The following is a 13,194-nucleotide window of genomic DNA, read 5'->3' as shown; positions in this document are numbered from 1 at the left end:
AATTTGGGATTTTGAAACTGAAGTTTTGGGGAGATCACATGGACAAGATTCTCCGACCCTCCGTGCCGGAATCGCGCCCGGTGCTGAGGGTCGGAGAATCCCACCCACGAGATCGCCCAAAAACTTCAGTTTCGAAATCCCAAATTGACACTTGAACCACGCCGGCGTGGGGCGGAGAACAGCTTGAACCACTTGAACCAGTCTGGAAAACCTGCGTGACAGCGCTTCCGCAATTCTCAGCGGACCCGCCAGTTGCGCATGCGCAGTCGACGCGGCTCCGGTCGGGGGCCGTTGGAAGAGGCCCCCGGGCGATTCTCTGCGGTCGACCGGCCGAGTTCCCGCCGGCGTGGTTCACATCTGGGAGCTCGGACCCGTGGCCGCGGTGGTGGTCCAGGTGTGGGGCGGTGGGAATCTGACTCCGGGGGGGCCTCAGCGGTGCCAGACCCACGATCGGGGGCCACCGATTGGTGGGCCATCGTGATCTGGGGGGGACATACCTCCCTCCGTGTGGGCCCGCTGTATGGGTCCGTCATGTCACTGAAGTGGGCCGCCGTACAAATGCACAGACCCACTTGCGGCCGCTGTGCACATGCGTGGCCGCACGGTCTGGACAGCAGGTCCCTGCCGGCAGCCAGAATTCAGGACACATGCTAGACCCCTGGAAAACAGGGAATATTTCTTTTTCTTGCACTTCACAACATGAAAAGGAACGGTCCGGTCTAAAATCCACACTGACCACAGCCCCAGTTCTCACATTATTCGATCGGACAAAGGAGACAAAGATCTCGACGGACGTGAGTCATGGCGGGAAAGGAGCTGTTCTTCAACAGAAGACCTCAGATGATCTGTGGAGACCGGTAGCATTTGCTTCTCGAGCCATGATGCCCACAGAACAACACTACGCACAGATTGAAAAGGATTGTCCTGGTCTGGTGACAGGTGTTGAAATATTTCACTATTATGTTTATGGTCTACCTACATTTGTGATTGAGACTGATCATAGGCCATTTGTGCATATAATTCACAAGAGTCTAAATGACATGTCACCCAGACTGCAAAGAATGCTAATGAAATTAAGAAGAAATGATTTTTATCTAGTATATAATCCAGGAAAAGGTCTGGGCCAGGATTCTCCCCTGCCCGGCGGGGCGGGGGGTCCGGTGTGGCTCGCGGTCTGCCGACCGGCGCGAACGGCCTTTGGCGCCCCACTAGCCGGGGCCCAAAGGACTTCGGCAGTCGGCATGAGTCCGCGCATGCGCCGGAGCGTCAGTGGCCGCTGACGTCACCCCGGCGCATGCACGGTGGCAGAAGAAAATGAGTGCCCCCACGGCACAGGCCCGCCTGCCGATCGGTGGGCCCCGATCGCGGGCCAGGCCACCGTGGGGGCACAGCCCGGGGTCAGATCGCCCAGCGCCCCCCCCCCCCCCAGCACCCCGGGGCCCGCTCGCGCCGCCTGCTCCCGCCGGCACCAGAGGTGGTTTAAACCACGTTGGCGGGAGAGGCCCGACAGCGGCGGGACTTCGGCCCATCGCGGGTCGGAGAATCGCCATGGGGGGCCCTCCAACCGGCGCTGCGGGGGGGTCGGAGAATTCCACCCCTGATCCTTGCAGAAACCTTATCACGTTCTACTGAACATGAAGATAAGATTCCAGATCTTGTGCAGGTTATGGAAGCTCAAGCTGCCATGCAAGACGACACACGACCTGTTTCTGATGTCAAATTACGACTATCAAAGAAGAAACTGCAAGGATGAAGTTTTGCAGCTAGTCATTCGTCACATGACTGATGGATGGCCAAATGCAAGAGTGATGACCTCTCTGTGGTGAATGGATATTTACTCAAACTGGATAGAATAGTCATTCCTACAAATTTGAGAAGACAGATTCTTACCCAGATCCATGAAGGACACCAGGGTATTGAGAAATGTAAGTGACACGCGAGGCAATGTGTATCGGCCTAGCAGAAATTCTGACATTGAAAATTATGTTTCTGAATGTGACATTTGTCAAAGAAACCAGTCTGCTCAACAGAAAGAGAAATTCACAATGATGGATATTGTCACAATTCCATAGTTTAAAGTGGGAATAGATATTTTCTACTTTCAAGGCAAAGACTACCTCATCATTATTGACTATTAATCAAATTACATGGAAATCATTAAGCTTACAAACTCAAATTTGAAATCAGTCATCAAGGCAACTAAAGATCTTTCTTCCAGACATGGGATACCATTGAAGGTCATAACGGACAATGGACCTTGTTTCGACAGTTGGGAATGGACTGAATTTTCTAAGTGCTACAATTTCAATCATGTCACGTCAAGCCCTATATACGCCCAGTCCAATGGGAAGGCTGAAAAAGGTGTGGGTATCGTGAAGAAATTGTTAAAGGAAGCAAATGATTTGAGACAAGATTTTTTTGCTAGCTTTATTGTTATTGAGCTCCTCCTTTATCGACAGTGGTCCAAGATCTAAACCCCCCCAATGCTGACTCTGTCCTGAAGAGCATCACAGCGAGAGATCATCAATCGCCTGCCTTGCATGGTGGCCCACTGCTGACAGTACCAACACAAGCCTGTCTGGGTAACTGGAGTGACGTTACAGAGGCCAGTGGAGGGGAGATGCAGGGGGCAGTGAGAAGGGGAGTGTTGAGTTGATGAACACAGCCTTGACCTAGGAGAATCTGGAGACGATGAGGCCCTCTCTGGTCCTCCTGTCATGTCGGACCCTTGTCACAGCCTGCCCTCCCGCCTCTGACTCCTCCTCAGGCTAGCTCTCCAGGAGAGTTCCTCAGGTCAACGAAGAGGAGGAAGGAGCAGTGCTCCGAAAGCTAGTGATTTAAAACAAACCTGTTGGACTTTAACCTGGTGTTGTAAGACTTCTTACTGTGGGACTTCCGGTGGCGGCTATGAGGGAGTAAGTCGCGCATTTGGCGGCTCTCGCTCCGGTCAGACTTTAAGACCTTTTCCCCCGACTTTTTTGAACTTTTGAGTGCTGGAGTGAAAAACAATAGCACTCTAGATCTGAATCCATACAGAGTTGTATGGACTTAAGGAGCAGAAGGGAGCCAAAACAGGCGAAGAAGGGGCTGAACAAGGGTGGTGTGGAAGCTCAAGTGGGAGGAAAGATGGCCGATGAACAGACCACGGAACGGACGGTCCAGACAGCACTGGACAACATGCTGAAGGTCATGAAAGAGAGCTTTGCAGCACTGAAGCGGGATCATTTGGAACCGCTCCAGAAAGCGGTGGAGCGACTGGGCCAGAGTCTGGATGTCAGGATAAGAAGGTCCAGGCACTGGAGAAGACAGTGGAAGAGCAGGCGGATTTCCAAACGGTAGCGGACGTGGAAATTAGAAAGTTGAAGGAGCAACAATCAAGGCTGATGGACAGGAAAACAGGTCTCGCCGGCAGAATCTGAGAATCATTGGACTCCCGGAGGGGGCTGAGGGAGTGGATGCCACAGCATATGTGGCAGACATGCTGCAGAAGCTGGTGGGGGATGATTTCTTCCCGCGTCCATTGGAGCTGGACAGGGCACACGGAGAGCAGGTGAGGCAGCCGCAAGGCGAGGGGGGCCCCCGGGCGATGGTGGTCAGGTTCCATAGGTTCGTGGACAAGGAGCGGGTTCTACAGTGGGCCAAGAGCACGAAGAGCTGCTCATGGAACAACAGTGTCCTGCGCATCTACCAGGGTCTGAGCCAGGAGGTGGCCAGAAGGAGGGCAGCCTACAGACAAATTAAAGAGATTCTGTTTTAAAAGGTCAGGTTCGGGCTACTTTTCCCGGCGCGGCTTTGGATCACATACTGGGAACAGCAACATTATTTTGACGACCCGGAGGAAGCGATGGACTTCGCTAAGGGGCATGGACTGGTGCCGAACTGAGGATCCATGGACTCAAGTTAGAGTGTATTAAGGGATGTTTGCATTTGTTTGCAGATTGCCCTTCGTTCGGCATGCTCTTTTATTTAAAATTGGGGGTGTTCTTGTGTTTGTGTTTGCCTGTTTGAAAGTTTTCAAGTTAAAGCCAAAGTTATAGTTAAAGTTTAAGTCATTGGGTGGGGGGTGGGGGGGGGCTGTTCGGATTCTTTTTGCTATTTTTCTGGGAATGTTGGGAGGGGGGTGGGTGGTAGCGCCCACCTCATTACATAGTTTGAATTGCAGTATTGTGGGAGCGAGCTTTGTCTTTGTTTGTTTTCTCTCTGTTTCGGTCCCAGAGCAATTGCTCGAACAGGGCTGTTCTGGGGAGGTGGTGTTGATGGGCGGGGGGGAGGGGAGCGCGGGGACAATAGGTGGGAGACATCGTGGCGCCGGAGTTGAGAGCCACCAGGCTAGCTGCTTTGAACTAGTCAACGGGAGCGAGGTGGGGGGGGGGGGGGGGGGGGGTATACAATCAGTATATGGCAGGGGTTAGATTACAAGGGGTTGTTGCTGGGGGAGGGTGGTGAGGAAGATGATCTGACGAGGGAGGGAACTGAACCAGGTATCACGGAAGAGGTCGGGGGTGGGAGCTGCCAAGAAGCGGACCAGGGGAGGCGCGGCACATGGGCAGGGGGTGGGCCCAAGAAGGGGGATGGCTGATCGGCTTTGGGGGGGGGGGGGCAGGGTGGCCTCCAACCAGGCTGACCACCTGGAATGTTAGAGGGTTAGACAGGCTGGTCAAGAGGGCACGTGTGTTCGCGCTATACGGGCTCTGAAGGCGGATGTAATGTTGCTGCAGGAGACACATTTGAAAGTGGCGGACCAGATTAGATTACAGAAGGGCTGGGTTAGCCAGGTCTTCCATTTGGGGCTTGACGCTAAGACCAGAGGGGTCGCGATTATGATTAACAAACGGGTTAAATGTGAGGCGGACAGCACAGTTGCGGATGGGGTGGGTGGTAGATTTCTTATGGTCCGGGGCAAGCTCGAGGGGGTGAAGTTCGCCTTATGAGGATCACTATCGGGGTTCGCCCGGAGGTGGCAACCATTCATTCATTGACTTCTTTGCAGGGAACTAATCGTCAGTGGGGAGGGGGGTTGAATAGTGCAGAGTAGGGGGGAAGAATAGGCGGGTCTATTTGCGAGAGTGGTACTGTTATTTGCACTATGTTTTTTGTAATTGATATCTGCACACTAATGTATATTGTTACTGTTTACAATGCCACAAAATACCTCAATAAAATTGGCTGTTAAAAAAAAAGACTTCTTACTGTGCCCACCCCAGTCCAACGCCGGCACCTCCACATCATGGCTCCTTTATTAGTTCAAGGGATGTGGGCGTCACTGGCTCGGCCAGCATTTGTTGCCCATTGGTGGTTTCCTAGGCCCATTGAGAGGGCATTAAAGAGTCTCATTGCTGTGGGTCTGGAGTCACATGTAGGCCAGACCAGGTAAGGGTGGCAGATTTCTTTCCCAAAAGGACTTTGGTGAACCAGATGGATTTTTAGGACAATCGACAATGGTGGCGTGGTCATCATTTGGGCTTTCAATCCGGATTTCTTTTATTGAATTTAAATTTTGCTATCTGACGTGATGGGATTCAAATACGGGTCCCCAGAGCATTACCCTGGGTCTCTGGATTACTAGTCCGGTGACAATACCGCTATGCCACTACTTTGAGCATTGAATTTATGTTCTGAGAGTGCCATTGTAAAGGTTAGGGAGGCAAGTTTGCATCACACAATACAGTTGACAAGCTTGTAATGTTCCTTGTATTGTTCTCCAAGATAGCCAAAGTCGTAGTTTTTACAAAGAACATTGAGCTACATATTTAAACCAAAGTTTATTTTACGCTACTTGAAAGGTTCGCACACTCTACTGAGTAACAACTAACAAAATAATAGTATTGAATCTATGTTACAGTAATTAATTATCTCTCTCTAATACAACCTACACTCTAACTCAACCTCACACTATCCTTCTCCATCAGATTCTCCCAGAATGCTTAGAGACACAGACTTTTATAAGACTACTCAGTGATGCCATCTAGTGTTGATATCTTTGAACATCATCTTGTTAACCCTTTACTCTCCTTAGATTATACATGTCATTACAAAGCTGAGTCCCTACCTTTCTCCATCGAAGTAGTGAGGCTCTTCAAGGTTTCCCGTTGGTGGTCAAGCTCCAGTTTCTGATCCTCAGTCTGGTGTAACTTACGTTGCAACACCTCCCTCACTTTGGTCAACTTGACAACATCATGGCGCAACTGATTCACATCTTCCTCTTTGGTCTAGATCAAATGACAGCAGCGTAATTATTTCAACAGGCCGTTTGCAAAGAGGTCAGGTGGAATTTTTACTCCTTCCTACACAGTTGTTCCCCCATTTTTCCCAAAGGCCAAAACACATGATGGGCAATAATTCGGTCAAGCATTGAGATGACCATGGCATGGATGGGGGTTTGTTTCAGCAGCAGATGGGTTGCCACAGGGCCAAAGTAGGCCAGGTTATGGAACTGGGGGTAAAAAGTCTTAATGGTGGAGGGTATCTAAGGCTGGAAGCTCAGCTCAGGATTGATTTGGATACTGAACTTATGAACGGTCTGGTTCAGTCTGAAATTATAAAGGAAAAGACTTCAATTTTCAGCACTTTTCACAACTTCAGACCACCCCGATGCACTTCACAACCCATTAAGAGTTTTTTTAAGTGTAGTCATTGTTGTAATGTAGTAAACACAGCACCTCACTGCAGACAGAAAGTTCCCATAAGCAGCAATGTGATAATGACCAACAGATGGTTTGTTTTAATGATTTGGGTTGAACGACAAATATTCACCAAGATACGGGGCCTCACGGTAGCATGGTGGTTAGCATCAATGCTTCACAGCTCCAGGGTCCCAGGTTCGATTCCCGGCTGGGTCACTGTCTGTGTGGAGTCTGCACGTCCTCACCGTGTGTGCGTGGGTTTCCTCCGGGTGCTCCGGTTTCCTCCCACAGTCCAAAGATCCACCTGTGGATTGGCCATGATAAATTGCCCGTAGTGTAAGGTTAATGGGGGGATTGTTGGGTTACGGGTATACGGGTTACGTGGGTTTAAGTAGGGTGATCATTGCTCGGCACAACATCGAGGGCCGAAGGGCCTGTTCTGTGCTGTACTGTTCTATTCTATTCTATAACATTAGTGGGACGACTCCCATGCTCTTCTTTTATGTATAATGCAATGGGATCTTTTACATCCACCTACGAGAGGAGACAGGATCTCATTTGACACCTCGTCCAAAAAAGCAGCACCTCTGACAGTGCAGCGCTCCCTCAGAAAGGCAGCGGAATGTCAGTTTGGACCACCTGCTCACAATGGAGCAGCACAGTGGCACAGTTTTTACCCCTGCTGCCTCACAGCACCAGGGACCCGGGTTCAATTCCGGTTTCGGGTGACTGTGTGGAGTTTGTATGTTCTCCCCGTGTCTGTGTGGGTTTCCTCCGGGTGCTCCAGTTTCCTCCCGCAGTCAAAAGATGTGCAGGTTAGGTGGATTGGACAGGTTCAGTTGCCCCTTAGTGTCCTGGAATGTGTGGGTTATGTTAAAGGATTGTTGGGATAGGGTAGAGTGCTCTTTCAGAGGGTCAGTGCAGACTGGATGGGTTGAATGGCCTCCTACTGCATTGTAGGGATTCTACCTATGATTCCATGGATCCCAGTATGGGACTTTAACCAAAATCTTTCTGACTCAGAAGCAAGACGAGTTACCCACTGAGCCAGAGCTGACAAGGGTTGGTTATAGTGGTCAAGGGTAGGGATGAATTGATGTCAAAATGAGTGAGTTTGTTGCAAGGCCCAAAAACCCTCTCCAATATTTAAATAGAGAAATCTGCCATTTAATCGCACCTGTTGTTCATTTGATTTTGATTTTCTTATACATTAATTCTCCATGCATGAAGGTGCTGGCAAGTCAGTGTTAATTATTCATCCCAAGGTGTTCTGAAGGCATTAAGAGTTAGATCTCAATGTCGGTCACAAGTGACATTTAAGAGTCACTCGAGCGGAGACCAGGACAGACCTGAGAAACATTTCACACTGTCGGGTAGTGTTGGAGCTGTACTGGAACAACCTGGCTAGAGGGGTGGCTAGTTCTGGAGCACAGGTCTTCAGCCCTACATCCAGGTTGTTTTCAAGCGCATAGCCTTTAGCTGCAGCTATAAACTGATTTGTTTCTTGAGGTTGTGTGGACTGAATCAAATTGGTTAAAGGCTGGCAGGTGTGATGTCAGCAACCTCAGGAGGAGGCCAAGGCGAATCATGCACTCAACGCATAACATTGCAAACGGGTTCAGCCTTTTCTTTTGCACTGTTGCTGCGCTCTGCCATCATTGAGGATGAGCATGATCATGGGACCTCTTGAGTTTAACTAGTAGGAATTAGTTTATTCAAATCCACTGCCATTCACATCTGGATTCAGCAAGACTACAGAGCTTTGATCCATACTGTTTAGCTGTCATTCACATGGGTCTGCTGTTTAGCATTCATATAATCCTGATATTGCTTCGCCAGGTTGGCACCTCATTCTCACTTATGCCTAGGGTGCTCTTGGTATGCTCTTCTCCAATCTCATTGGACCAGGGTTGGTGACCTGCCTCAATGGTAATGATAAAGCGAGATACATACCAGGCGTTAAGACTACAGACTATGTGTTTACTGAATGATGTTTCAGATTTATAGTCACCCTTTCAGACACCCAGCTCAGGCATGATCAGACAGTGGCCTCCTCTGTGCTACATGATTCTATGACGCACGACAGTTTTTACTCCATCTAGTTAGGTAATGGAGAGGAAATAGTACCTACTTTAAGATCCATTATCTTCTGTTGGTTTTCTGAGGTCAGTTGTTCAGTGATTACAGTTTGTTGCTCATTCTCCTGCTGCAGCTTGATAAACTTGTGATGAAGTAGCTCCAAATCTTTTGAGGTTCTTTCATTCAAAATCTATCAGTGGGAAAAGAACAGCAATCAATTAAAACAAAAACTGTGTTGCACAGAATGAATACAATAGATTCTGTTTACAATAGATTGTAAGTTGCATTTCCTACATTACAACAGTCATTACACCTCAAAAAAATACTCTATTGGCTGTAAAGCCCTTGGGGACAGAGTGGTTATGAAAGGGTTTATATAAACGTAAGTCATTCTTTTATTGAATGGATTGCATTGAGGACTGGGGTTGATTGTTGGCCTTTTGTCTTTTGGACCTAGGCTTCAATCCAGCCAAGACCATTGGGACAAAAGTCTTTTCAGTTGTGAAAACACCATGTGAAATGAGTCTGGCCCTCACCCCTGACTGTGCAAGGGACCACAGTGCAAAACTCCCTGATATTGGCTCTCAGTTGTCAAATTCCATCCAATTCTGACACAGATTTGATGGCCAGGTGACCTTTCTCTATAATCTGTGCCCCCCAACAGTCTCTGAAATTGTGTTCCTCGGTGTCTTGCAGCAGAAACTGGAAATGCCATTGCAGAGCAGTGGAGGATACCTTTCTAAGATTAAGTTGAGGCATGTTGTCAAGCAGAGTAAAATGCGTTATACTCCGAAACTCTTTTACCTGTATCTAACCTGGGAGTACTCAATGCTGATTCTTGGCATCTGAAACAGAAATTAAACCCCTCTCACCTTGAGAAGCTCAACATTCACCAAAAGTAGAAAAAATTAAATGCTCTATTCCATTTTATGGAGGGAACTTGTTCATGATCCATCGACAAATCTATGGCTTTATAAAAAGAATCAGTCTGACATTTGTCCTATTGATGTTGGGAAAAACTTGTCTTAATTACACTCTGTTCAAAAATTAAGGAGAGTGAGAAAGTAAAGTACTGAAAATTGGCAAATATCACAGCTGTAACGGCTGTGAATAGATAGGCTGCCAAAGCGGAAGGAAAAGACCAAAAAATGCATAAGAGTCAGAGGAGAAAGAAGAGAAGAAGGAATCCGAGGGGTGGAAAGTGAGAGGATTGGAGATGTTGAATGCAACAATTATAGAGGGGGTCCTTTAAAATATTAGCTAAAATATACAGGAAAATAAGATGATTCTTGAAAATTATTGAATTTGTAGAAATATTAGTAAGTTATAAAATTGGCTAAACTTTTGAATCCTGTCCATGACTGTCACAAATATTGCAAAAAATATACTGCAAGTAAGCAATATGAGGGTACATTGAGCGAGTTTGAAACAATCTCATAACTGAGACCAGATGTGACGTGGAGAGTTTGAATGTGGGACAAGAGTCGTGGAAAGATAATTAATTTGGAGTAATTGATTAATGTCCAATTAACCAATCGCATGTTAAGTGACTGACATTTTCCTGAACGAATCAAGGGGTCCTCAGCTGAGAAATTGAACCAATAAAACTAAGTAAGGGGCTAAACCCAGATAAGGACTCCCTTAAGAATGTGATCCGTTTGACTGATTAGAGAGAAGAATTTTAGCCTTTGGAGATCCTTGAAGTATTCGTGAAAATTACTTTTAAAAAGGCCTTTTGTTGAAATGACTTTTAATTCGTAAATCTTGAGTCTCTATTATTTTGAAATTTTTGCTTTCACTATTCAGAGTCTCAAGGACATTTCAATGTACTCACAGAAAAGTTTTTCGATTTAATTTTGTGAAAATGGTCCAAATGAATTCTTAAAGAAATCAACAGTGTTTCATATACCTATTCAATGGACTGAGACCTTATCTACGAGCCATTGATAAGGGGAATCTTACTGGGGAGGAGAGATAAGACAAGAGAAGATTTCTAAAAAGAAAAAGGAAAAGATAGGAGGGAGAAGAAAGAGAAGCATCATAAGAGAGTGAACAGAGAAGAGTTAGAGGAGGGGGAAAGGAAAAGAAGAGGCGAGAAGGTAACTGTGCCATAATGTGACCAAAGAGCTATGTATCTGCTGCTCTCGTGGATTATTGCAAAGTTAGGAAAAGAACAGTCCATTTGCATGTCATCAAGGACCTGGACAAATTACTCATTTCCCTATTGTTCTGTCTGCACTGTGAGTGTTGGTTCTCTGCCCATGAATACACTGCACCTATGCCAAAAGCATTGTCAAAGTGCATACCCCTAATTCGTATCCTCCATATCTCTGATTAGTTAGTCTGAAAGTTGCAATATTACTGAGAGATGGTGTTCTGGTTACCTTTTGTTCCTTGAGCTGCAGATCTAATTTCTGATAGTCATCTTTATTCTTTTGCTGCTGTACCATCAGTGATTTGATCTCAGCTTGATTATCGTCCAGTTCTCCCTTCAAACGCGTCAGTTCTTTCTGCAGCTTCTCCTTCCGTCGCATCTCTCGGGCAATCTCATTCTCTCGCATCTGTATATCATGCTGAAGCTACAGTCAAAAAGTTGGTGTAGGGTAATGGGCATCGAAAGGAACATGTGTTAGAGCTTTGAGGAAAACATGCCCAATGAAGGCTGAAGAATTGTCTTTAATAATCTAATAATTAATGCCACAAGAAGTACAGACATTTCAGTGCACAACAACAATAAGTAGTCTCTTTTCAAAATTTGAAGAATTTTTCTTTACTTTCCCGTGAGAAGGTGCCTTTTAATGAATAGTTTTCTATTCATATTAGATTTCAGAATCTACATTAATTCATTTTTTCAGTTCTACCCCAGTAATTGAACTGGCTAAACTGCAAGTTACTAAGAGTTCAGCAACTTAAGAACATTTTTATTTTACAATCGTAGTCAATAGACTCTTAAAAAGAATTCTTTCAATTTTAACCAAATACATTCTGTTGTGAATATCTTCATGATTTTTCAAGGGGTAACTGTTAATTTTGGGAATATAACTTTTAGGTTGTTAAATAGAAGATAAATGGAAAATGTGAGTAAGAACCTGGTAAACAACCGCAAAGTCAAACGAGTATGGGTTAATTACATTTAAAGGGTAACTTATGTTTATCTTGCGGATTCAAAGTTGGCAGTGAGAGCATTTGAACAACAAATCTCTAAGATTGTAATGGAGCCAGAGGGTGAAATCTTCTGTACTGACATCTCCGTTCGATGGCAGGCTCAGAACTGAGAGCCATTCCCGTTGGGGGGGTTGGGGTGTGGAATGGTTGGTGCTCACAGAAATCTTGCCACTGGTCAGCTCCTTAAACATGCATCTATGAGGAACCCGCTGGTTCTAAAAGCAGACGTGTGAAGGAAGTCGCCATCCCTGATATTATCTCATGAGCACCACGGGTGAAGGACAATGCTTTCCATATTTCCCCAGCCATTGCTCCACCCTTCCCTGCTAACCTTTCCTACCTTCCTTTATCATCTTCCATGCAACTTGCAGTATCACCATGCGGTCTCAAGCATAAGCTAACATTTACAGACGCTCCCGAACGAAGACTATGCAGCAGCAACTCAACATTAACCAGGGAAGAAGTCTGCCCTGCCAAATGCGCGCCACTTGTATACAATCATAAACGTGAATGTTCTGATTTCTCGCTGGTGGTGAATTTAATTTGACTGGGGAACGAAAACCCTTCCGACATTGCTTAAGGCATTGTTCTGAGGAATGAGTCATGAATGGCTGTCACTTATGAATAATTTATATCACTAAGAAACATGATTGTCTTCTCTTCCAATTCACTGCATCCACCAAGAAACCCCCATTAAGTGTTGGGTGGGGTTACTGGGTTATGGGAATAGCCCTTAGTGTTGGGTGGGGTTACTGGATTATGGGGATAGGGTGGAGGTGTGAGCTTGGGTAGTGTGCTCTTTCCAAGAGCTGGTGCAGACTCGATGGGCCGAATGGCTGCCTTCTGAACTGTAAATTCTATGATTCTATGATAACTCAACCAAGGCTCTGTAGCATTGTGGATAGCACAACTGCTTCACAGCTCCAGGGTCCCAGGTTTGATTCCGGCTTGGGTCACTGTCTGTGCGGAGTCTGCACATCCTCCCCGTGTCTGCGTGGGTTTCCTCCGGGTGCTCCGGTTTCCTCCCACAGTCCAAAGATGTGCAGGTTAAGTGGATTGGCCATGATAAATTGCCCTTAGTGTTGGGTGGGGTTACTGGGTTATGGCGATAGGGTGGAGGTGTTGACCTTGGGTAGGGTGCTCTTTCCAGGAGCCGGTGCAGACTCGATGGGCCGAATGGCCTCCTTCTGCACTGTAAATTCTATGAACTCACCTTCAAAGTCCCGATAACAGAATTACTACAGGTCATACCGACGTCCAGAAACTGATTTTCAGCCTCATACCAAATTAAATTTCCCTGCCTGCCATACTTCCTGCTGCTGGTGGG

General features: G+C 46.7%; 1 protein-coding gene across 2 annotated transcripts in view; it reads right to left on the bottom strand.

Moving 5' to 3' along the window:
- The window catches only part of cfap58 (cilia and flagella associated protein 58), a 257,337-nt gene that overhangs the window by 204,576 nt on the left and 39,567 nt on the right, over positions 1 to 13,194 (bottom strand). For both annotated transcript variants that reach the window (XM_038773430.1, XM_038773431.1), the window contains 3 exons: positions 11,087 to 11,281; positions 8,755 to 8,892; positions 6,050 to 6,209 (listed from right to left, as the gene is read on the bottom strand). In XM_038773430.1, the coding sequence (XP_038629358.1) occupies positions 6,050 to 6,209; positions 8,755 to 8,892; positions 11,087 to 11,281 (493 nt within the window). The remainder of the gene's footprint in view (positions 1 to 6,049; positions 6,210 to 8,754; positions 8,893 to 11,086; positions 11,282 to 13,194) is intronic.

The sequence above is a fragment of the Scyliorhinus canicula genome, chromosome 16 (genome assembly GCF_902713615.1).
Source record: "Scyliorhinus canicula chromosome 16, sScyCan1.1, whole genome shotgun sequence".
Classification (NCBI taxonomy): Eukaryota; Metazoa; Chordata; class Chondrichthyes; order Carcharhiniformes; family Scyliorhinidae; genus Scyliorhinus; species Scyliorhinus canicula.
Note: the sequence above shows the minus strand (reverse complement) of the source record. Positions and strands in the feature narration are given on the sequence as shown.